This window comes from Microtus oregoni, unplaced genomic scaffold, assembly GCF_018167655.1.
Source record: "Microtus oregoni isolate MIOR12 unplaced genomic scaffold, Mior012 000057F_ref0000458, whole genome shotgun sequence".
Classification (NCBI taxonomy): domain Eukaryota; kingdom Metazoa; phylum Chordata; class Mammalia; order Rodentia; family Cricetidae; genus Microtus; species Microtus oregoni.
The window spans coordinates 10,922,505-10,947,850 of NW_024543833.1; the positions used below are offsets into that span (position 1 = coordinate 10,922,505).

A 25,346-nucleotide genomic window follows, 5' to 3' on the forward strand; every position below is an offset into this window, starting at 1 on the left:
GCCAGGGCAGCACAAAGAATCCCCATCTAGAAAAACTAAAATAAATAAACAACACAAAGGGAAGGGAGGCGAATATGGAAAGAGCTGGGGAGGTGTGACTGAATATGATCAAAACATACACGGAATCCAGAAAGAACTAATAAAAGAATTTTTAATTAAAAAAGGTGATGACAGAAAGAACACGTGAGGTTGTCCTCTGGCTCCCTTGCCTATCGCGCACACATACATACATCAACACACACACACAATCCCACGGGGGACGGATTGCAGGGGCTAGTGTACTTGCAACGATCAACACGGTATGGAAAGGGCTGGAGCAGCACAGCTCCAACTCTTACAAAGGGAACCAAAGAAGATGGAACCAAATCTTGCCCCACTCCACAAAAGTGACTGCCTTCAGTCCACTTATGCGGCCCTGTCCCCCCTTATTTTGTATTACCGATAATTCCACTAAAATGAAGCACACCATAGAACATTGCTCGATTTTGTCTAGCTTCTCCCCTATCCCTCTAAAGCCTAAGAAAAGCTTCATCAGCCACTAAACTAATGTCTATCCTTACTGTACCATTTCAGAAAGAAAACTATCCACTTACGTGTTACAGGTTAGGGGTAAGGTCGTTTTGACCTCGGCCACCAACTCTGCCTCCATGTCACAGTCTATACAACTCAAATTACTACTAATACCAGTGAAATGTTCTGGGTTGGCCTCAATACCCGCCAACGTCAGGTGACCTATTAATGGGCGTATCAACCAACACCTGACTGTGAAAAGGGGCAGGAATATTCCCGCTGGCCTCTAATCCGAGCGATCAATGAGGCACTAGTCATCTAGTCTGCTGTGTGTATCAAATGGCATGATCATCGCTCTCAGTGTCAGCAATGGTTCTCTCCCATGGTGCTATGCGCCGGCATAATGAATGCCGTGTACCGCTAAATCAGAAGAAAGCCTGTAGCTAGCTACAAGACCTCCAATCAAGACAGAAGAAAAAATGTCATTCTTGAACTCTCTGGCCTTCCACTTCCCTTTAACTTTCAAGGACAGGAAGTTCCTGTTTCGAGGATGTTCTCTGGTCCTAACCTCTATCATAAACTGGATCTTCACAAAACATAAGAGTTCAGTCCTGATCACACCAAAAAACAAACAAACAAACATAGCAAAATCATTTAAAACACATGCAAGCTAAATATTGTGTTCTAGCAATGACTACCCATCCAACTTCACCTACAGGCCAGTCTCTGTCACTCTGTTTCTTGTTTGTTTAGTTTTGGTTTTTTTGAGACAGGGTTTCTCTGTGTTTCCCTGTCAGTCCTGGAACTCACTTTGTAGACCAGGATGGCCTCAAAGATCACCTGCTTCCTCCTGCTGAGTGCTAAACTTAACAGCGTGTGCCACCACTTCCCAGTTTATCAAGTCTTTTTTATTTGTTTCTTTTTTGAGACAAGGTTTCTCTGTATAACTCTGGCTGTCCCGAAACTCACTCTGTAAACCAGGCTGGCCTCGAACTCACAGAAATCAGACTGCCTCTGCTTCCCTGAGTGCTGGGATTAAAGGTGTGCACCACCACCACCAGACTCGTTTATCAAGTCTTGATGTATTTTCCATCTGCCCTTGACCCGTCTTTGCCAATTCTGATCTGCTGTTGAACCCCGTAGTAAATTCTTGCCCTTGGTTATGATGCCTTTCACCTCCAGGACTTGAATAATCACTATCTCTTTATTCACACCTTATATTTGGTAACACATCATTCTATTCTTTCACATCGTTGTCTTGTACTCTAGTGTGTGTACACGGGCACATACGTTCATATAAAAGTGTGGGTACATGCATACCCATGCTGGCCTGTTTTATGCCAACCTGACACAAGCTAAAGTCACTGGAAAGGAAGGAGCCCCAACTGAGGAAATGCCTCCATAAGATCAGGCTATAGGGCATGTTCTCAATTAGTTACTGATTGATGGGGGAAGGTCTCAGCCCATTATGGGTGGGGCCACACTGAGCTGGTTCTGAAAGCTGGCTAAGCAAGGCATGATGAGCAAGCAGTTAGCAGCACCCCTCCACAGCCTCTACATCAGCTCCCGCCTCCATGTTCCTCCCCTGTTTGACTTCCTTCCATGATGGGACTAGGATGTGGAAGTGTGAGTCAAATAAACCCTTTCCTCCCCGACCTGGTGTTTCATCACCGCAACAGGAACCCTACTAGAAAAGTACTACTTCATGTGTCCAGAGGCTGGAGGACAACTTTTAGGAGTACTCTCCTTCCACTACATGTTCTAAGGATCACACTCAGGTCATCAGGTTTGGTAGCAAGTGCCCTTACCCTCTAAGTTTTCTTGCAGCCCACATTGAATGCCTCAGACATGGTTTCTCATAAGTCTATTCACCTGTCTATTTGTCATACCTATTTCTAGTTTTGTATAATCTGCCCAACATCAGAGCTTCCTCAGAGATGGTTTTTAACAGCCTTCCTCCACACACACACACACACACACACACACACACACACACACTGTGTATTGGCCATATTTCCCATCTCTTTGGATATCTTCTAATTTTTATCAAAAATCTGACATGTTAAATACAATATAACCAGTTCTAGATTCCCCTTCTGCCCACTCCCATTAGTTTGGGGGTTACTGAGTTTCTGAACTAGTCTTATAAACTCCCTATGTTCTGACCCATGTGGCATATTAAGTTTCTACTTAGTTTGTGGTTCCCTAATAATTGAACAGAGATTTCTTTAAATACCTTGAACTGAGAAATGTCTAGCCTTTCTTGTGGGGGTGTGCGGTGTGGGCAGGGAGAATGAAAACACTCCTCTAATACACTCCCAGACAGTTTTTTTTCTTTTTTTCTTTTGGTTTTTTGAGACAGGGTTTCTCTGTAGCTTTGGAGCCTGTCCTGGAACTCCCTTTGACAGTTTATAACTCTTTACCTTTGTCTTCACTTCTGGCTTGTACAAGGTGAGCCACAGGTAATATTTAAGGGCCTATGGAGGTATTTCCTAGCAGCCACGGACCATTTAGAGTCTCAGAAATGTATTGGTGCTTTTCAGAATCCCAAACGGACATTTCCTTCCTTTTCTCTTTTTGGTTTGTCACTGGTTGACCTCAAATAGCAATATGATTTCAAACACCTATGATTTTTTTTTTTTTTTTTGATTTTCGAGACAGGGTTTCTCTGTAGCTTTGGAGCCTGTCCTGGAACTAGCTCTTGTAGTCCAGGCTGGCCTTGAACTCACAGAGGTCCGGCACTCTGCCTCCAGAGTGCTGGGATTAAAGGCGTGTGCCACCACCGCCCTGCTTTCAAACACCTATGATTTTTAAGTGGTCACCGGTTGCTCTCAACAGCTACTCAGTAGAAGGTAGCTAAGTCAGACCAGATAAAGACCTCTCCAGAAAGGGGCTATTATGCAAGCTATCAGGCAGGTCAAAGCAGTGGCGCATGCACGCACACGTGTGTGTGTGTGTGTGTGTGTGTGCGTGCGTGCGTGCGTGTGTGTGTGTGTGTGCGTGTGGTGGAAGGGGAGACCAGAAGCTGCAGTTCTGTTTGCCTGTCTACTGGCTGCTGAAGCGACGGTTTTCCCAGTACCACACAGGTGGGGAGAAGAGACGGAAGAAGGGCTGAGTGCCAACACCATGGTGCTATCATTTCTACTAGGATCCCAGTGTCTTCCTTGAATAACCATTCTTGAGACTGTTTGAATCTTTAATTTCCACTTTGTATCAAAGGGCTTTTCTTTAATTTTTTTCCTTTTGCCTATTTCTCTTTGCCTTACTTTGCTGAGTGACTTGTTACACTTCTAACTCATGAAACAGAATCTAAAAAGAACGTATGCTTTCATTTCCCGTGCTGCTATTATAAATCACACTTAGTGGCCTATTATTATCTTACAATAGTGAAGGTCAGAAGTAGAAAACGAGAAGGCAATTTACATAAACAGGTGTTATGTGATATAGAAGTGTATATATATATATATATACACACACACACACGTGTGTATAGAAGCATGAATTTATTTTACTAATGCAACCATTTTACTACCAATTTGAAGTAATATCACACTGAACACACACATACACGCACACACATGCACCCATCCATCCATGCAAGCACACACGCACACATACACGACTACTGCAGCCCTATCATAAAACAGGGCAGTCCCATTTTGTCCCATTTCCTACCTTGACATAGACTGCATTCTTCTGTCACCTCCACAGCTGGCATCTAAGATCTTTGCATCCCGAAGCCATCTTCCAAATTGCACACCTCCTGTCTGCATAATACCATATGTACAGCATCCCTTTCTCTGGTGCCCCTACTCAAGAGCTCCAGTGCAACACAGATCACACACAGGAGGAGACAATATGTGGGCTACAAGAGTTGGAAAAAATATGGTGGCATCCCACCGAGCAAGTTACTTCATTCTCTGGTATGAATGTCCATTTCTTTGCTCATAGACCCAAACCACATTATGAGATGTGTATCAGCTGGGCCTGCACATTCCCCAGCCAGGTGTGCCAGGTGGACCAGGTAATTGGCATACACTCCTCAATCCCACCCCACCTCCAGCAGTTCACACTGCCTCAGAAATTGTTTTAATTAGGGCCTAGAGAGATGGCTCCAGAATTTACTGAGAATGTTTGCTGTTCTAAAGGACCTGAGTTCAGATACTAACACCCACCTCGGGCTGCTCACAACTGCCTGTACCTGTTCTCAGCTCCAGGGGATCAAATGCCCTCTCTGGCCTATGTGGGGAAACTTCACTCATATGTGTATATATATCTCCACACATACAAACACAAAAAAAACTAAAAAGAAATCCTTAAAAAAAAAGCTAAATAAGTAAATAAAAGGCTTTAGCCATAAAATGTCAAATTAGATTATTCACTATGCATCTGCTGATGAAAAGAACAGGCAGATATGAGAGCACTGACAGAGAATACTGGAAAAAACTGGATCTTTTGGGCTTTCACCTCCCGAGGTCTAACATCACCAGGGTATGTGACATGTATACGCATCTGCAAAGCTAAATTCAAACATCTCTAAGGAAGATATGTAAATCTGGATTTTCCCCTAGACCTTTTATACCAGTCAGTTTTCCATCACTATACTGGAGCACCTGAGACAGATGTACAAAGAAGAAATTTATTTACCTGTTAGTCTGGGTGACTATGAATACACACAGGATGGCACAAACGCTGGTGTAGGTACCCCCAAAATAGTGGGAGCTAATATTCTAAACAGGAAACCAGATCCGCATTAGATCATGCTCAGATCTTCCCAACATTGCCCTCTCTAGAATTTACCAGGGTCCAGTGAGAAATACTTTAATCCCTTCCAACATCAGAATAATTAAAAATTCCCTTCTACCTCCCAACATCTACATATGAAGAACCAAGCTTCAGGCACAGAGACTGTTGGGGGACAAACCCCTTCTAAGTCACAGCACATGCTTACACTGGGACAACCTACCGCCTAACTGACTAGAGGCACAAAACCACCCATGCCCTAGTTACATGCAGTTAGTCACAGGAAGAAAGACATGACAGTAGGAAGATAAACTGTTGGAAAGAAGAAGGGAATCCACAGAAGTGGGAAGAGGATAGGAGAGGATAATTGGACACATGATATATATGAAATTGTAGAAGAAAATGTTGTGGGATATTTGTACACTGAGTGATTGGTGAAATAAAAAGCTGAACAGCCAACAGCTAGGCAGAAGAGTATAGGCGGGATTTCTGGGTAAAGAAAGAAAGAGGAGGAGGAATCTAGGCATGTGGGGAGATGCCAAGAGACACAGAGGGTAAACGGGGTGCAAGATGAAAGAGAAGTAATGCCACATGACAGAACACAGATTAATAGAAATGGGTTAAATTTAAGCTATATGAACTAGTTAGGAACAAACCTAAGCTATAGGTCAAGCTTTCATAATTAATAAGAAGTCTCCGTGTCATTATTTAGGAGCTGGCTGGCAGGCCAGAAAAAGATTTGTTACAGAAAAGATTTTGCTGAAATTATTAGTGTTGTATTGTTATTCTAAGTGTATGGGTGTTTTGCCTGTATGTGTGTCTGTGTACCAAGTGTGTGCTTAGAACCCTTGAAGACCAGAAGATAACATTGGATCCCCTTGGGAGACTAGAGATATAGACGGTTGTGAGCTGCCATGTGGGTGCTGGGAATTGAACCTGGATCCCCTGGAAGAGCGACCATTGCTTTTAACTGGTGAGCCATCTCTCTAGTCCCCAAAGAATAAAATTTTAAAGAGAAAACTAAAACAAACTAGCAACATAACTGTCCACGCCTGTTTGTTCCTGTGGAAGTACACTTCTTATACTTCTCATCTGCTCTATAACATTATTCTTTCTTGGCCAAAACAAGATCACATTTAATTTCAGTTTAAGAATCTGGGCCTTAAATTATTTAAGTATAATAAACACTTTCAAAAACACATTACACTAGGAAAAAAAAACTTTAAATTCCACGGAATATGCACACAATCCAAGTTTACAAATATAAGCTCAACTCCAAACAAGTTCTGCATTTGGTAATAAATTTTAGTAAAATTTCCTGCTGGATTGGAATCAATGGTAATTTATATAACTCCTATGAAAATGGAGGCTTCAGAAAAGGGTCTTGACAACCACCTTTGAACTCTACACACTCTTGTCAACTGGAGGTCATCCGCCATTACCCTCAGCGGGGGCTGTCACCATAGCAGCCTGGATCCCATTACAGCCGCTGCTGTGAGTGGTGGGCACATGTGCCATCCCAGGGGATGAATCCAGTTTCCAGAAGCTGGCTCTAAAGCTAATCAGTGTCAAACTCAGGGAAGACCACATCAGTAAGGTGCTACTGTAAAGGAATGGGTCTGATCTAACAGTACTGACAAGAAATACAGAGACATGCACTGGCCCGTGATCACCCCATTCAGAGGAAATACAGGGTCCCCCAAAAGCTGCCCTAAAGGGCAGTGCTCATTTGGATGGCCATGTGCAGCCTTTCTAAAAATAAACAGCATCTCTTATTTTATTATCATTCTTATCTAAGAAAAAGAAACAGAAGAAGAGAGGCTGGGGGCCTGGAGAGGTGGATCAGCGAATGAGAGCACTGGCTGCTCTTCCAGAGGACCTGGGCTCAATTCCCAGCACCCACACGGCAGTTCACAGCTGCCTGTAACTCCAGTTCCAGGGAGGATCTGATACCTTCACCCAATGAACATAAAAGAACTTTAAAAAAAGAAAAGAAAAGAAAGAAACAGTAAAAGGAATGTCGTAAGGCAAGAATGCCAAAGCTATGCAGAAGACCATGCAACTTAACGTGTGGTCTCTAACACCTGGGCACACCGAATAGCTGGTGTCTGGTTGGTTTTCGCCCTGAAGAAAAACACAGCAAAAGCATTTACCACTTGGGACACAATTAAGGTTATCTAGCAGCAGCAAGGGAAAGAAAGGTTGCTAGGGCTGCTAAGGAATGGGAAAATAAGCAAGCAAATGAAGTATGTTCATTCGCAGAGGGAATTTTCAGCATCACACTGGTAGTGCATGCCTTTAATCACATCACTTGGGAGGTAGACGCAGGTGGAGTCTGAAGGGCCACCCTGGTCTACAGAGTGAGTTCCAGAACAGCATGGATCACACACAGAGAGAAACCTTGTCTCAACCAACAACAACAACGACAAAAAGCAAAGGCTAGGTTTGGGCAAGATCAACTAACAGTGCACAGGATATCTTAAAGCTAAATGACAATCTCAAAGGGGATAAACTCCTGGGGCCAGGTGACAATCCATAATCTAACAAGTCGTGGTAGGTTTAATAGTCTATTAGTCATCCAAAGAGGCTCCACTACCAATTAAGAGTCTCCACTCCCTTGGGTGTGACTTCCCTGAGAGTCGAGATCACATTGAGCACAGGAAACATTCGCAATAATGATCTTAATGTATTAATAAAGATGATCTTCAGCTTGCAGGTTACATCCAACACACTGCAAATTGAAAACATAAGCAAAAATTTCTTTAGATTTATTTATTTCTCCCGCATGAGTTCATACATAAGCACTACCCAAGCTAATGACCTGAGTTTGATCCTGGGTCATGGTATCGTAGAAGGAACTGACTCTCAAGTCATTTTCTGACCTTCATGTACATGTCGCGTGTGCAGGTCCAAACACATGTGCATGCACGCACAAGTAAATGTAGCAACAACAACAAAAAAAACTTTCAGAAAACAAAATTTTGAAGGCATATATAACTGAAAATACTGATAATGAGATCCACAGAGCTCACCCATGATATCTCTGTCCCTAGAGCCGTAATATCATGAGTCACCGAGGAGGGCGGCGGGCATATAGAAAGGACCTACATGCAAATCGCTGCCCAGAACAAGATGATGACTGTGAAAACTGGGTGGCAACTGCATGCTCCATGCTGGCTTCAAATGGACAGACTCCACGGGCTCCCTGCCTCTCACAAATCAAACTATGTTTACTAGTTCCCCTACCTCTCGACCCAGAGGGTCTTTGGGGTTCCCCCTTTCATCTCAAGTCTCCTGACAAGCACAGCCATTAGTGTGGATTCCTGCAACACTTCAGAGCCACAGGGGAGAACCGGGGCTTCGACTGTGTGTTTCTTGTTTCATTTTACCTTAACAATAAAGGCAGTACACATTCTCATCGGAAGCCTGCAGAAGAAGGCTGACAACTAAATTATATTTCTTTGACTACCACTGCAAATCCTTAGGGACTGGAAAATTCAATCCACTGCAGGGCTGACTATAAATAGCCACCTTCCTTCCTGCCACCTCCAGTATGAAACCAGCAACTACGAAAAATCACTCCGCAAACCAGCACGAGCCCTCCTTCCATAGCTGTGAGGCAGAGAGGAGCATGGGGACATTTGAGCAGGACAGGAGACAAGCCCAGGTCACTGAGCTTTCCTAGATGGATGGTGATGGTGACAGAGAAAGGGGAGGAGGGACTGGGGAGAGGGGGGTCTAGAAGACACACCCTATCAGCTTTGGTTTAGGTTTTCACAAAGACCCCAAGTTAGAAGTCTGCTTCTGAGCACTTCCTGAGTACACAGTTTTGACCAAGTGATCCACCCAACTCTCAACGCCTCAGTTTTCAAACCAAGAAAAATAGTATCATCTCCATGATCCATTTGTGGATTAATTAGATTAACCATGGGAAGTGGCAACAACAGAGAGGGATTTCTCGGCCTTTGTCCTTTGCCCTGTTAGCATTGACAGAAAGCTGTCGCAGAGAATACCGTGTAAAATATTGAGCAGGCAGCAACCCTGGTCTCCACCTACCAGATGCTGTAGCCCTTTCCAGGCTATGGCAATCAATCACAAATGCCTCTTAGGCACTGCCTAAGAGAAACGAAGCAATCAGACCCTATGGTCAGAACCACTGCAGTTGGTACTTAATAAACATACACCTTTTCCTTCCTCCTTCCAAGTCACCCAAAGTTAAGAAATTAGAGGAATTATTCTGGACTCCTCTTTGTTACCTATAATTGGGTTGGTTTTTTTTTTCTCTTTTAGCTCCCAAATAAATACATGGAGACTTATTCTTACTTATGAATGCCCAGCCTTGGACTGGCGTGTTTCTAGCCAGCATTTCTTAAATTATCTTGTCTTTTGTCTCTGGGCTTTAACCTTTCTCTATTATATGTACTTTTCTTTACTCCCTATTCTACGACTGGCTGTGGGGCTAGGTGGTTGTGTGGTTGGCCCCTGGCATCCTCCTCTCCTCCTTTTCTCACTTCTTCTTTTCCTCTTTTTCTCCTTGTATTTATTCTCTCTGCCTGGCAGCTCCACCTATCCCTCTCTTGCCTTGCCATTGGCTGTTCCTTATTAGACCAATCAGCTGTTTAAGGTAGGCAAAGTAACACAACACGGCTTCACAGAGTTAAACAAATACAACGTAAAAGAATGCAACGTGTCTTTTAATCATCACTCTACAGCGTAAACGAATGTAACGCATCTTAAAACTAATATTCCACAACTGTTAACCGAACAGGCAATAACCAAATCCAGTGGGGTTTATCTCCTAATGTCCTCTGCCTTCATCGGCTCATTCATTTCCACTGACACCACATTGAGCCAAGCCAGGCTTCTAAGGCTGTCCAACTTAGATCCACTCTTCCAGTGCTCCATGGTGCGCTTTATCTCTGTATGGATTTATTTATTGATTGATCCAGTCACACTGGAGCTAAGTACATGCTCTACCACCGAACAACAACCCCAGCCCCCAGGGTGAACTTTAGACAAGCTCAGACCTCAACAGGTGACTTCCTGTGGCATACAAGGCTGATGTCACAGCCTAGCCTCCAGATCACCCCTTCAGTCCTGAAGAACACCACAACACAATGCAGCCTAACACTTCGACTCCTGGAACTAGACTGTGTTGGCTCAAGTCCTGCCCAACACCTACGATCTTGGTTATTGAAACCTCTTAGTGCATTGGTTTCCCACAACTGCAAATGAGATATCAGTACCTACCTCAAAGTCCTACTGTAAGTATTTTGGCTCATTTAAAATTTTTCTGTTTTAATGAACAAAAAAAAATCACATTTATTGTGTATGATTTGAAATATGCATAAGTTGAGCTAAATTGAGCTAACCAATACATGTTTACCTGACATATTTTTGTGGTAAGAACACTTAAAATGTACTCCACTACTTTCAAGAATGCAACACATATTTTATGCACACAGGTGCATATGCACCTGTACATGGATGCACCTGCACACAAACACAAAAAAAATAAAAATAGCACATCATTATTGACTATATTTGCCATGCTAGACCACTGGTGAGCTCGTGTCTCTAATATAGAACACATAATACCTAATTACATCAATATTTAGCACAGGGACAATTCTGCAGCTAGCAGGTGAGGGTGCTGGCTAATCTGATGTCAAATTGACACACAAACGAGTCATCTGAAAGGCTGGGGCCTTATTGGAAAAGACGCCTCCATAAGACCCAGCTGTAAGGCATTTTCTTAATGAGTGACTGATAGGAGAGGGCCCAGCCCATTACAGAGGGTTCCATCCCTGGGCTGGTGGCCCTGGGTTCTATAAGAAAGCAGACTGACAAGCCAAGGGAAGCAGCATCCCTCTGTGGCCTCTGCATCAGCTCCTGACTCCAGGCTCCTGCCGAGTTCCTACCCTGACTTCCCTGAGTGATGAACAGCAATACGGAAGAGTAATACTCAGCTGAATAAACCCTTTCCTCTCCAATTTGCATTTTGGTCATGGTGCTTCCTTGCAGCAACAGACACCCTAACTATGACTGTGAGCTCTTCCCAAATTTCCAAACAAACATCTCTGCCATCCAGGAAATGGGTCTAGGCAGTGGTCAGGGAGCAAGGACAGCCAAGGACAGCTGGGTCCCCAAAACTGCAGCACTAGGGCATTTATTTTCACTTAAAAATTCAGTATAATTGATCAATTGCAAAGCTGGGCGTCTGTCCTGCTTCGACTCAAAAGTCCCTGTGCAGTCCTTTTTCTCCTTCACTCTGCAGGTTCTCCCGAGCTCCTCAAATTTCTTCAACTCCCCTTGTCCATTTTTTTAAAAATATGCTTGGTTTGGCTTTTGCTTTTCTGAGATAGGATCTTGCTACTTAACCTGCACTGCAAGTCGAGACCCTCCTGTCTCAGTCTTCAGAATCTCAGGCATTCACACCACATCTGGCTTCTCTTTCTGCTTAACCTGGATTGCTGGTGCTTATAATTCAGATCACTACCACACTGGCTGGGAAGTGACTCAGCCAATGCACCTGCTGCCCAGCCCAACAATGTGACAACCGGATTCCCAGGACTTACATGCTGAGAAAGCAACTAGCTGACTCTAGCAAGCTATCCTCAAACCTCCACAGTGTATACACACACACACACCACAACACAAACACACATCCCACATACACTCCACACCACACACAACACACATCCTAAACCCCAACACGCACTCCCACATACACCCCACAACAACACTCCACACAACACACACTGCTACACACACCCCACCCCACACACAACACACATCTCATATCCATACACAACACCACATATGCACACTCCATAACACACACACACACACACCATTTAATAACAAGCAGCTCACAGACTTTTGTGTCAAAGAGATGCTACAAATAGAGGGGCCTGGAAATAGAGAGTTCTGGATCAATGGGCCAAAGTGTTTCAGTCCTGCAACCTGACGAGTTGTGCGGACAGATGAGGGTGATGGCTGCACAACCCTCTGAATGTACTTAATATCATGCCTGCTTATATACAGTCAACACTGCCAATTTTGTGTTATATTTTACTACCATTTAAAAATTCCTTTTAAAAGCAGGATACCTGAGTGTAGCAAAGATTAGACAACACCACAGTCAGAGTCTGGGGAAGGAGCCATTCATGGAATGAAACAGAAAAGCAGAGTGGTTTCAACTGCCCCTGCAGCAGGCGGATTCTCACATTGTCTCTTCACCAGAAGTCATCTGAAAACTGTCACAGGCCAGAAAGATGCCAAGGCCCAGAAATTCTCAGGGGCAGATTCTTCACCTGAACTAAGGTCTCTGGCTGTGATCACAGCTCAAGAATGGGCTGTTAACAAACTCACCCAAAGTCTAAGGTCTCACAGAATCAGTTCTGCCCAAAACATAACATCAATCGGTGCTTCTCAACTCACACGATCAATCTCAAGACCCCAAATTCATGCCAAACTGAACTCAAGGAAAGTAGCTCTCTCAGTGTTCATCTTGCCCAAGGACAGCTAGAGACTGTGACCAAAAGGGATGGCAGAATGGACATGCTTCGGCAGAACAAGAAGCTGCCATACAAGTGACCAGGGCCAGCACTGCTGGCTCCTCCTCTTTGGCCAGCCGCCCCACCATGTGCTTCTGATTCTTACTTTCACTGGGGTGTGTGCAGCTGTCCTGTTCTGATGCAGACTGTGTCATAAAAGATATGATTGGTGTGAGTTACCAAGACATTAAAAGAAACAAACAAACAAAAAAAAAAAACCTCCTGCCTGATAGGAGAAAAGTACAGTATTGGTGATGGTATTATTACCCACAGATCCTTGCAATCTGGGGTACCTTCCTTGAGGAAAGAAAGCATGTACTTTTTATGAAACCAAAGTACTCATTTTCATTCTTGTTCTCTCTCCCCTCTTCACCGTTCCACCATGTGTGTGTGTGTGTGTGTGTGTGTGTGTGTGTGTGTGTATGTGCGCATGCACACTCCATCTTCCCAGATCCATGCCAAGGGAGTTCTGAATGGGGAATAAGCAAAGGGGTGGACCATAGGGCAGCACAGCTAACTTGGGCAGAGCTCCACGGTGGGGTAATAAAAGTCCTTCCCGTCCTTCCTTGTCACATACTGCTGAGAGATGAGCAGATCTAAGCCCCTGTGAACCGGAGGGCACACAGGGAGAGACTTCCTGTGGAAATGAAAGCTCCCTAATCTTAAGAGAAAGTCACAGGGCGCCATTCCCTTTCCTCTGCTAGCGAGCGGTATACAAAGAGCCTGGCTCTGGCTACCAGTAGCTACTACCCCCAGATAAACAAAGCCTCTGAAAAGAGCAGGATTGTGGATGGCAGAGCAGAGAACAGAGCTCCTGCAGTTCCTTAGTGGCATCCCTAGGCTGGCAGACCTGACCTGGGAGCATGTTCCCTAAACGACACACAAGTCGAGAATTCACCAAGAGCAGTTACAATGCCTGCGACAGTGACAATAACCGGCCTTCAAGCTCAAGTGTCACGACATACACAGAGACTGGACAACTCAAACCCCCAAATTGTAGGACACTGCCAACAGTGGCCTGTAAGTGGGGGAACTGGGGCACCACAAGGCGAGTGAGTGCATGGAACCCACCGGCAGACTAACCACACATAAACTGGAAGACAGACGCACCGTCCTTCATAAGTACTATGCAGCTGAGGTAGGGTTCTGATTTGTCTTAGATTAGAAATGGCACAGTATCTGTCAGCTCCACCCTTTCATTTGGGAAGGGACAAACTCTAGGTCACACCCAACACTTACAGGGCATTAGCTGCAAGGCAAAATAAAGAGCTCCTGGCCCCTCCGATATTTATGTGAAGTGGTACAGCAGAATCCTGTTAGGCATCCATCACTAGAGCAGAGAAAAACATTTGCAGAAGGCAGTGAGTGGTACATGTAGGCTCCAGATATTTGGGAGGCTGAGGCAGGAGGATGGCTTTGGCCTTTGAGTTCCAGGGCCAGCCTGTGCAGCAAGATACAAAATGAAATAAAATCAAGCTAGCCAAGGCAGCGAAACAGATTTACATTAAGAGGTGTAACTCCAAACCTAAGAAAACCAAAATGGAGACCGACTCAAGTCAGATACCAGCCCATAATCTTCAAAGAACACCCCAAAAACTTTGGGAGAACATAAAACACGATTAGAATTAAATTGTTCTCATGCAACTGTCATGCATAGAAGGGTGGAAACACAAAAATCAGGTGTCACAGGAAAGAAAACAACATCTGTAAAAATATCCACTTCACCAGCCAATCATGTATCCTTCCACCTCCCACTCTGGCAAGGGGATGACCTTGGTACCCTTGGTAAAAAGCACAAGGCAAACACATGTCCAACTGAACAAATATCATATCCATATTTGTACCAAAGTCCTTTCAAATTTTTTTAACCTGAACCTGAAGAAGAGGTGGGGAGAGGGGAGGGGCTTTTCCTAGTTTCCTTTTACGTTTATAAATTTTAATTATACATATTAATGGGGTATATACAGCATAATAATGAATGCATACAGTGTTGTAAAGACCGTTTCTATCTCCTAAACCATTAAATTTGAGATTAGCCTGTGGCAATCACACACATTTATGGATACTGTTATTCAAATACAGTATGTGATTACAGCAGCTTGTACATCATAGGCACCGATCACATCTAGGCAAACAGCATTTCCATTTCCCCGTCACTGCTTCTGTGTTCAGAGTACTCAAGTTCCTCTCTTTAGTTATTCATAAAATACATAATAAGTGCTTATGGAACCATAGTCATCCCACAGTTCTGCCTTACTTTTAAACTTATAAAGAAAAAAGGAAGTTTGTTATGGAAACAAATACAAGCCAATAAGAAAGAAAATGATTTTATAAATTATCTGCAATCCGTTGCTAAAAGTTTACTAAATCCAGCCACTAGCCTGCGGGGACAGCCCTAGTCATTTTTTTCCCTATGTGTAAACTCTTGTGACAAGAGAATTCTATTGCACCAGTTTTCTGAGTGTCTTATTACTGACATCGCCACATCAGTAAGTCCTCTTCTGCACTATCAGCTACCCACACCCGACAGCACCCTCTGCTCAGCCTCTTTCTGGCAGGGAAGCCAGGAAAAGCTCTCACCCGGGGCTCCAAGTGCCCTCTCTCATTAATATTCACTGGCAGCTAAGACAGGACTGCAAGGCAGGCATACCAAAGACCAACTTCTCAAGAATCCATGGAAAGGTACCCTAGGGCCCGAAAACCATCTTGGAGAGGTCGGCTCCTAAAGCCATCGCGTTCATGTACCCTCTAGAGCAAAGGTTCTCAATCTTCCCACTGCTGCGACCCTTTAATACAAGTCCTCAAGCTGTGGCAACCCCCAATGATATATGGTTATTTCATTGCTACTTCATAACTGTTGCTAGTGTTATGAATTGTAAGGTAAATATCTGATATTTACATTACAGGTTGAGACCCACAGGTTGGGGACCACTGCTCTAGAGTTAGGAAGACTCAATCAGGAACTGGGAGGAACATTTAATCAGTAGAGTGCTTGCCTTGCAAGCTGATGCCAGGGGTAAACCCCCAGCACTGGGAAGAAGGAGGGGAAGGAAGGGGAGGGGAATGGAATGAAGGGAGGAGAGGGAAAAGGAGGGGAGGGGGGAGACAAAAGAAACAAGGAAGACTGCTGTGGAACAATCTTTTTGTACACTGCAAAGATGTGTCACTCTGATGGGTTTAATAAAAAGCTAAACAGTCAAATAGCTAGGCAGGATTTCCGGGCAGGGAAGACTCTGGGAAAAGGTGGAGTCATCAGTGGGACACAGAGGGAACAGACCTGCAGGAAGAGAGGGAAAAGCCAGGAGTCACTTGGCAACATATAGATGAATTAAAATGGCTAATCTAAGTTATAAGAGCTAGTAGGACAATCCTATGCTAGAGGTCGAGCTTTCATGATTAATAATAAATCTCTGTGTCATTTTCTGTGAGCTGGCAGTCCAAAGAAAAATTTGTTTACAGAAGACGGGGGAGGGGTGAACTTTGCGGGAGAGCACTTGCCTAGGAAGGCCCTGGGTTCAGGTCCTAGACCCAAAGATTCATACAATTAGTGCATTCAGTAAAAACTCTTCAATTCAGACTCCCTGAACTTCTCAGTGAGGATGTTTCACATGCACACCAAAATTATATAAACCTAAGGTCTGGAAAGATGGTTCTTCCAAAGGACTCAGGTTTGATTCCCGGTATCCACAGGGCAACAACCATCTGTAATTCTAATCCCAGGGTATCCAATGCCCTCTTCTGGTCTCTGCAGACACCAGGCATGCTTGTGGCACGCACACATAGCCACAGGCAAAATGCCCATACGCAGAGAGAGAGAGAGACAGAGAGACAGAGACAGAGACAGAAAGAAAATTAAAACTGCTTACAACTCTGCTTCACTTATAACAGAAGTGCAAGTGGGACAACTCGGTGTAACCTCCTTCAGGCAGGAATGTGCTAGTCACTATTTCCAGCTGTACTTATCACTATTAAAGCAATCTCAGCCTTTTAACTACAATAGGGTAACTTTATAATAAAACACAATGTAAGCCAGACATGGTAGTGCATACATGCCATCCCAGCACTCAGACAGCTGAGGCAGGAAGACCTTGAGTTCAATTCTAGCCTTAGCTCTATAGTAAGGCCATGCCTCAATAGCTCCCAACACACACACACACACACACACACACACACACACACACAGAGAGAGAGAGAGAGAGACAGAGACAGAGACAGACAGAGACAGACAGAGACAGAGAACGTGATCCAGAACAAGCCTAAGGCCTCAGAACCAGCCCTTAATCAAACAGAAAGTGGAAATGTAATTATAAGGCAAAAAGCTGTTAACACACACAGAAACAATCAAAAGTTGGGGTACAACTCAGGCTCTCATTGCTGCAGCCCAGGTCCCCGCCATGTGCCCTCTGCCTGGGAGACAGAAGCAGAAACATGACAGAATCACTCAAGTACCATTCCCACATGACTTCAGCCTGCTGAGAAAACCTCTGGTACCTAGAGCCCTGACCAAGCGACAGGGAGCTGGACACCACAGCAGGACATTCCCTACAGGGTGTCTGTCCTTCGTGGGACCACTACCCCAATGAGCCCTTTCACGGTCCAAGTCCAGATGGACAGCACATCACAGCCTCTTTCAAACAGACGGAAACTCATCCCTGAATGGCCCTTTTCTCCTGGAGAAGAGAAGCTACAAAGAGAATACAAAGTCCCTGAGGATGCCCGCCTGCCAAGAAGTCACCAAACGCTGAATGTGACGAGAGTCGGCAATCTGAGAGGTTTAACATTAGACTTTGGTGAGTTTAGATTCTGCAGTCAGGGACAAAAAGTCAACAGAAGTGTCAAATTCAAACCAGTTACCCAGATACAAATAGGGGTAATGGCTTTTCTCGCTTGCAGACATTATACAGCAACAGTCAGCAGTGGGGCTGTCTGAACTCAGAGCAAACCTGGACGACTATCACGAAGTATAGACAGGCACAGCTGCCAGCTTCAGCTAGGATCTAAGCTGCAGGACTGTGCTGGGAATCAAGAATCTCTTTAGCAGGGTTAGTGATGTAGCTCAGTTGGCAGAGTGCTTAACCTAGCAGGCACAAAGCCTAGGGTCTGGTCCCTACAACTACATAAACTAAGTACGGAGGCATTATAATCCAGGAGGAGCAGAAATTCAAGAGTGTCCCGGGCTCCACAGTAAATTAGAAGGTCGACCCGGGGATACAAGTCACCCTGGAATCCTGTTTCATGAAAAATAAAAAAATCTTTTTAGCAACTAAGATTAGAGTGGTTGTCGCTGGTTCTGTCTCGATGGCAAGAAATTACAGAAAGGCACACACAGCACAACCGGAAGCATCTGCAATCTCTACACAGACAAGGGAGGACTGGGGCAGAAAGGACCTCTGTGTACTGGGATGCTGTGGGGATTTCTCTCTCCAAACCTAAATGCCTGTCACTCTCTCCTGAAGCTGTATCCATCCTGGGTAAGATGAACCTGGAAAACACTCAGAAAATTGATTGCTCTTGCTGTTTTATCTATTGAGAATCACACTCTGGGTGTTTTATTATTATTATTATTATTATTAAATAAGTCATTTGTTCTTTACAGAAATAATTGGTTTTAAAATCTAGTGTCTCTATTTTTATCTCCAAATCATGCTGTCATTTCCAAATTCTACCAACAAGCAAGGAGCCCAAAGTAACATTAAACGGTAAACAGTACAAACATTGCCACCTATAGTCAGAAAGCAAGAGCATCGGTTTGTACGGCCACCTGCACGAGAAACACCTTACGTCAGAAGTAACCTTCAGTTTATCCTCCCCACACCCTTCACTAATCCCAACACTGGATTATTTATTACAGTATGATCATCTTCCTTAATGTGGACTGTCAAAAGATTGCTTTAGTCCCAATCACAAAGATTGGAAAGCCAGGTGTGATAGCATGCGTGCAGAGTCCCAACTGCTAGAGAGAGAAACCGAGAGGCTGGCGGGAGGCACAGGGCGTCCCTCTAAAAACACAAACAAAAACAAAAAACCAGAAGGACAAACTCATCTAATCCAACACCTGCAACACCAAAACTGCAAACTTGAGAGATTCCCCCCCTCACACACACACACACACTGTTCTTCTAGTCTCTCCCCTCCCAGCTCTGCTACTCATCAAAAACCCAAAATTCAGGGGAGCAACTAAATCTGTTCAGCTTACCTTTTAACTAAAACAACAACAAATGTTAAGATAAATAATACGCTTTCACTCCAAAGCCACAGAGAAACCCTGTCTCGAAAAAAAAAGAAAAAGAAAATAATACGCTTTCATTCTGTCACATACAGCCACTTTATTTCTGATTTGGGTTTTGATTTGTCCCAGAGCTGTGGATCCAACCCAGGGCCTCAGGCATCAAGTCCTGGTTTTTAAATAAGCTATTTGAAACACTACACAGAGCAGAGAGGTGATTAAATGAGCAATGAACACAGGTTCTTCTAATTTACCAGGAAGTCAAAAGTGTTGTTGCAATAATGTTACGTTCTAAAGTGATTCATAACTTTTAAACAGTTTTAATGACAGGCAACTCCTTTGCAAGCCACTTCACCAATTGACAGTGCACAACTCAGTGACATTGACTCCATTCACAGGAATGTCTTCCTCGAACACAGTTCTTTCTCTTTTGAACACACAGTAAGCCTATGGAAGTTCCCCAGATTTCTGAAACCAACCTTCAGAAACATATCTCCCAGCAGTAAGAGTGTCCCCTGTGTCAGAGGAGGCCTAGCACCACAGACTATCTGAGTTCTCCATGGCGGCTGTTTCCATCTCCCATCCCTTCCAACAAATTTCTTATTCCTTCAGTTAAAACAGCTGTTTTTCAGTAATAGATAAATAAATAAATAAATAAAAGTCGTGTATTCTGACAATAAAACAATGAAACAGAAATTAAAAAAAAAAAAACCAGCCACAGTTCCTCTTCTCTTGAGCCTGGGTATTACTATGAAGTCTGGCTAACCTCCAGCTCACCATCCCCCTGCCCCACCTCCTCTGTGCAGCAGGGATGACAGGTGTGTGCCACCACAGCTGGGGACACAACATTCTTGGTGAAAATTAAAACTCTGAAGAGGGGATTTAAAACACCATTCTGTCTGCCCACTTGACAACAGAAAGGCTCACAAGTGGGAGCCGGCTGGCCTCACAGGGATGAGGCCGAGGCTTCAAGCTCTAGCACCGCAAAAACAGACAGTCTTTAAATGGCTCTGTTTTACTTTCTTAATGTGTAGCAACTCTGCCACAAACAATTCACACGGTGGCCCGGCCCTGGGTACGCAGCATATGAAGGAGCTTAACCCTGACCCAGCACTGGGGATGCTATGACTGGGAAGACAGTCTAGCCGCCCCCACACCTTTGGACACAAACATTATCCACACAGTGATGTCCGACAGCAGTCTTGTCCTGAATGTCTCCCACAACTGCCAAGATGGTGTGCGGGGTTTGACCAGTCACTTTAGAAACGAGCTCACAGATGGCTGTTTGTGCGGCACCATGGAGGCTCTGGTTTCTCCACTGCTATGCTCAGCGGAGACTACTCCTCTTTTTCTAAGTCTTACCCAGATGCAGGTACAGGTACGGATAGAGATGTGGAAATCTTGAAAGGGCTAATCTGAAGCTGCAGTCTCAATGGCAAAGTATCTGCTTAATACGCAAAGCTCTGAACCGAACAAAAATGAAAACAAAAAACTTACACTACTAGAGATTCTGAAGCCAACCACTTAGAGTAAGCTACCAGGCTTACTCTTCTGAAAGAACTCATCAGCTCTGAAATATCCTTGTTTCCTATTTTAACATCCTTGAAATAAAGATACCTACTAAAACTGACAGTGTGTCTTAACTTGACAGCAATCTTTGCTTTTCTTTTAGTGGCACATAGAATAATGATATATCTTAAGATGGTCAGGGCCTTAGAATGAAACCAATATGCTATCTAGGGCCAAGGTAACCTTAAGTGTACATTAGCAAGTTTATAATTACATACAAATCAGTAGAGACTCTTAAGGTCACAGAGAGCAAAGAGCGCTGAGGGTGGTAACACACTGCCACACAGGAGAAGCACAGAAAAGGGCTAGCTATTGCCAGGTGAGACTGTCACCCAAAGAAGCCGCACTCCTCAGCGTTTTCATGAACTCTCCCAGGCTTTAACGCGGTATGGAGACCATACTAACGAGAGTTAGCACTCAATTTTGGTCAAGGAGTGTTTGTTTGCAACCCATAACGTTTAGCTCATTTTGCACTACCATGGATAATCTAGCTATGCAAACCTTTCAAGGCGCCTGGAGGAAGAGAGAGAGTGGGGAGCATACTTTAAGAACTCAGGCTCTAGGGCCAACAGGCCTACCCACTGGCTGAATGTTTTCACACAGTTCATTTGAACTCTCTTAGCTTCCATTCCTCAGCCAGAAATGACAGCATACCTCAAGAGTCCTTAATGAAGCATATGTTAGATGATACACAGTTGTTTATATGGAAGAAGAGGTATATCCAATTACCATCTTACACCAGCCTGACCTTCACTTTTATGCCATTTGCCTCTTTCTGGCCTCCAGAAACACTAATGTCTAAGTGAGCTATCTTATTGTTTTGTTTGGGGCTGTAGGATTTTTGTTTCATGGTTCATCTGTTTGTTTTTGAGAAGGTTCTGGCTCTTAGGCCAGGCTGGCCTCAAGCTCCCCATCCCTTCCTCTGTCTCTATGTGCTGGGATACCACAGCTAACCTCTTCCGAAGGCTGTCACTCAAACTCTTGACATCTTTTCCAATAGAAAATCTCCCAAAATGATACCTTTCTCAGGTGTAATGAAAGATTCCAAAGAGTAACAATAATATTCCTGAGTAAACCATGCCAAAATAGGCTGCAGACGGCCACAAATAAATTCAAACAAGAAAAAGCCCTTCAAGGATCCAAGCCAGATGCAGAAACGAGTCCAAACCTTTCTGATTCCAAACCAAAGCTGATCCTCATCCATGAATTCGAACTGTTGTTCATTAGCTAATCCCTTTAATACCAAAACTCAATTGATGGTAATTTCGATTTTGGTTCCCGAAACTGACATGCTTTAGATAAGAGACTATGAACTCGAAATCACCCAAGGAAATTCAGCTACAATGCATATATAGCACATACGCCCACAAGAGCAAAACCTACATCTTCATCCTTCTCATTCAGTACCCTAGCCAGACCTTAGACTGATGCCCCAAGCTGCAATGTCTTAGCTCTGGCATCCTGCTATGCTCCGGGTTAACACCATGCTTGACCAATAGCAGTACGGAGTTCACTAAGTGGCTTTCTAAGCTGGGATGGGACTAAGTTCATTCCAAATACACAAAGCTTTCCACCACCATCACACACGAACAACACAAGTGTACTTTCAAGATAACCCTGGGTACAGTGCCTGTTTTTCTGAGGTCTACAAGTAGACTCCTTTCTACAGCTACATGAGTATCTTCATGTGATACTTTGCAGCCCACTAGTCCTCCCTATTTAACACAACTTGAGCCTCTGGTAATGTTGGTTTCACTGGGCAGCCCGCTTTCAGAGCCTGTTAATCACGCCCATTTGTTTGCTTACAGACTAATTTGGGAGACATAACAAAGCAAGTAAATTTAACAATTTGTTGTTAATACTACAATGAAGGCATTCTGTCCGTCTTCCTGAGCAGAGGGCCCTCCCATACCAAACAGATACCTTAGAAATATGAAAAGAATCCTTTTCTATTGGTGAGAGAAAAATGAAAAAGGAAGGCAGACGTGGCTTATGTGGGATCATATCCGATGTGTGAGGAGCTAAACAGAACCATCCACAGCAAGGCAATACCTAGATAAACAGTGTCTTCATCACCTCTTGCTATTCCCTGTACAGTCTCTGACAACATGCAGGCGCAGTCACAGGCAAAAGCCCCACACACTCAGGTTTTGTGTCTATGTTCTTCACTTTCACACCCAACACCAGTCAGGATCAGCAGTGATTCTCGAAGACAAAAGTGCTGAGATGCGCCCGTGGATTCTGACACTGGCTGCCAGGGTAAACAAAGCCCTTGCGCACCAGGGACAAGAAGGATTCCTCCAGGCAGATGCATTTTCCAAAACAGCCTCAAAATAATTCTTTCAAGGAGCTCTTAAAAATAAGCATGTTATTTTTAAAAATTAAGAGACCCTAAGATGAAACGCAGCTGTCTTCTTCTCCCTTGATACCTCATCCAGGGAGCCCTTTGTTCAGGAACGTCAGTATCTCAGCACCTCCAAAAACTAGGACTGCCCTCCAGCTCCAGACAAGGAGCTAAAGAGAATCCCCTGGGTAAACAAAACAAGTCTACTTCCACCCATCTCCAGGTAACAGCACACACGAGACACACACACACACAATTTATTTTACACAAGCACGGCAAATAATCAAAAACACATCACACAATATTTGCATTGTGATCATTCTTTGATAAAATAAACAATCCAGCAAGCACTATCAAAAGATAAAATCAACCCCTACACGCCCTGCCTACCACAAGATACCCATTTCATTCCACACTTAGGTAGAATATGCACACACAGACACACATACCCCATGCCACAGTAGGAAAGCTGTGAAAGGCACACCACACACACACACACACACACACACACACACACGCCAGTAGGGAAGCTGTTGCAAGCAAAGCCACACCGTGAATCTGTCTCAGATAATAGACTCTGTTTAAACCCCACCCCCATCACCAGAGAAAGAGGGAACCTCAGAAAGAAAGGAGCGAGGGTAAGACAGAGAAATCGAGAAAGCCCAAATTTCCAGGCATCCACTTTTCATGAAATGCACAACCAGGATAGGAAATACCTCCCTGCTGAGTAATGCTTCATGGGTTGTAAATTCACCTCTCAAAAGGGGAGCCAGACCTGGGCGCGCACCCCGCCAGATGGCGAACCACTCCTACCTGCTCCATCCAGCCTGCCTGTCACTCCGCGCCCGCGACAGGCCTCCCACCCCCCTTTTTGGCAGAGCAACACACCAATAAGAGTCGAGTGAGGGCTGAGCAGTGATTTAGCAGGACCGTTTCAAACGAGGGAGTGGGGACCGCGATGCGCGAGTGAGGTTTTTTAAAAACAAAGCCCTCTCCAGTCAAACCGACCGTTTGGGGGTGTGGCTTATTTCATTCGTTTTATTAATAAAAGAGATCAATGGAGCTTTCTTCTCTCCACCCACCCCGGAGGTGCGGGGCTTTGAATCCTCTTGACTGGGAAGAAATGGCAGGGCTGCAAGCTTCCCCTAAGTTTCCTGCAGCACCTGCCTCCTTCTCGGACCACCTCCACACACCAAAATAGAAGAGTCCGGAACGCACAATCCCAGCTCCAGACTTTGCAAGACCCAGGGGCGGCCGCACGCAACTCTCCGGGTGTCCCCTGCTCTCTCCGGGATCTGCATGCATACAACCGCTACCGAGCGCCCACAAGCAAGAAAAGTCCCAGGGGGAGACACCACCAGTCTCCTCAACAATCCCCAGATCGCCTGCGCCACGCAGAGACCCCTGCAGCGACCCAAACGTGACACACGTCACGGACTCCAGGCTGCAGGGGCATGACCAGGAAGGAAAGTTGCCTAACAGCCCCGAGAGACGCGGCTTGCTGAGGAAAGGGACCCGCGGGGCAGCGGCACACGCGGCCTCCGCCCACCCTGAGAGCCCCGGGCCGAGGAGCGCACCTCCCCAGTGAGGAGGGAGGACCAAGTCACCCACCGCTCGGGACCGCTCTGGGTCACCCGGATTTCGCGACCCACTGCTGGCAGGGGACACGCACACAGCGGAGTGGCCCCGTCCCTTCCCCACACAGCGCTCTGGGCAGGAACTCACCTCCTCTTCCGAAAGTCCGTAGACGGGTTCCCCGAGCCCGGTCGCCATGGAGCCGGCACCCCGCGCGGGGTCCTAGACGCTGCGACCGGCTGAAGTACGTCGCGGGGCCGCGACCCTCTGTCCTTCTGCGCCGCCCGGCGGGGAAGGGCCGGCAGGTGAGGCTGCACCCGGCCGCGGCGCCGCTTCCTCCCGGAAGGCTGCGGGGACGCGCGGACTGGCGGCTCCGAGAACGCGCCGAGCGGCGGCTTGGCCCAGCGCTCTCTCTCTCTTTCTCTCTCCACTCAGCGCTGAGCCCGCCGGGCTCCCGCCCCCGCCGCTGGCTCTCCCGGCCTCCCCAAGCCCGCTCGGCGATCCCCGGGACCCGCGCGCCCGCCCCTCGCCTGCTCCGCCCGGCCCGCTCTCCCCGCCCCGCCTGCGCCTCCGGGCGCCCACGGGGACCCTCCCGCTCGCCGGGGCGGGCACTCGCGCCCCCCAAGCCAATCACAGGCCGAGCTGGGGGGCGGGCCGCGGGGGTGGGGGTGTTTCGCCCCACGCCCACCCCACCCCCGCGCCTCCTGGGTCACCCCGCGCGGAGTGCTGAGCTGGGGCGCGCCCTGGCGGACTGGGCCTGCCGGGCTGACCCTCCTGCTTGCTCTGCTTCCCTCTGCCTTGGGGACCCGGTGGACTGGAC

General features: G+C 45.7%; 1 protein-coding gene across 4 annotated transcripts in view; it reads right to left on the minus strand.

Annotated features, from left to right (window-relative positions):
* The window catches only part of Nedd4l (NEDD4 like E3 ubiquitin protein ligase), a 320,155-nt gene extending 295,033 nt beyond the window's left edge, over positions 1 to 25,122 (minus strand). Inside the window, exon 1 of one of the 4 annotated variants that reach the window (XM_041639326.1) lies at positions 24,677 to 25,122. In XM_041639326.1, the coding sequence (XP_041495260.1) occupies positions 24,677 to 24,724 (48 nt within the window). In that variant the 5' untranslated portion in view covers positions 24,725 to 25,122. The remainder of the gene's footprint in view (positions 1 to 24,676) is intronic. The other 3 variants (XM_041639327.1, XM_041639328.1, XM_041639329.1) reach the window with 3 other exon arrangements.
* Between the last annotated feature and the right edge of the window lie 224 nt (positions 25,123 to 25,346).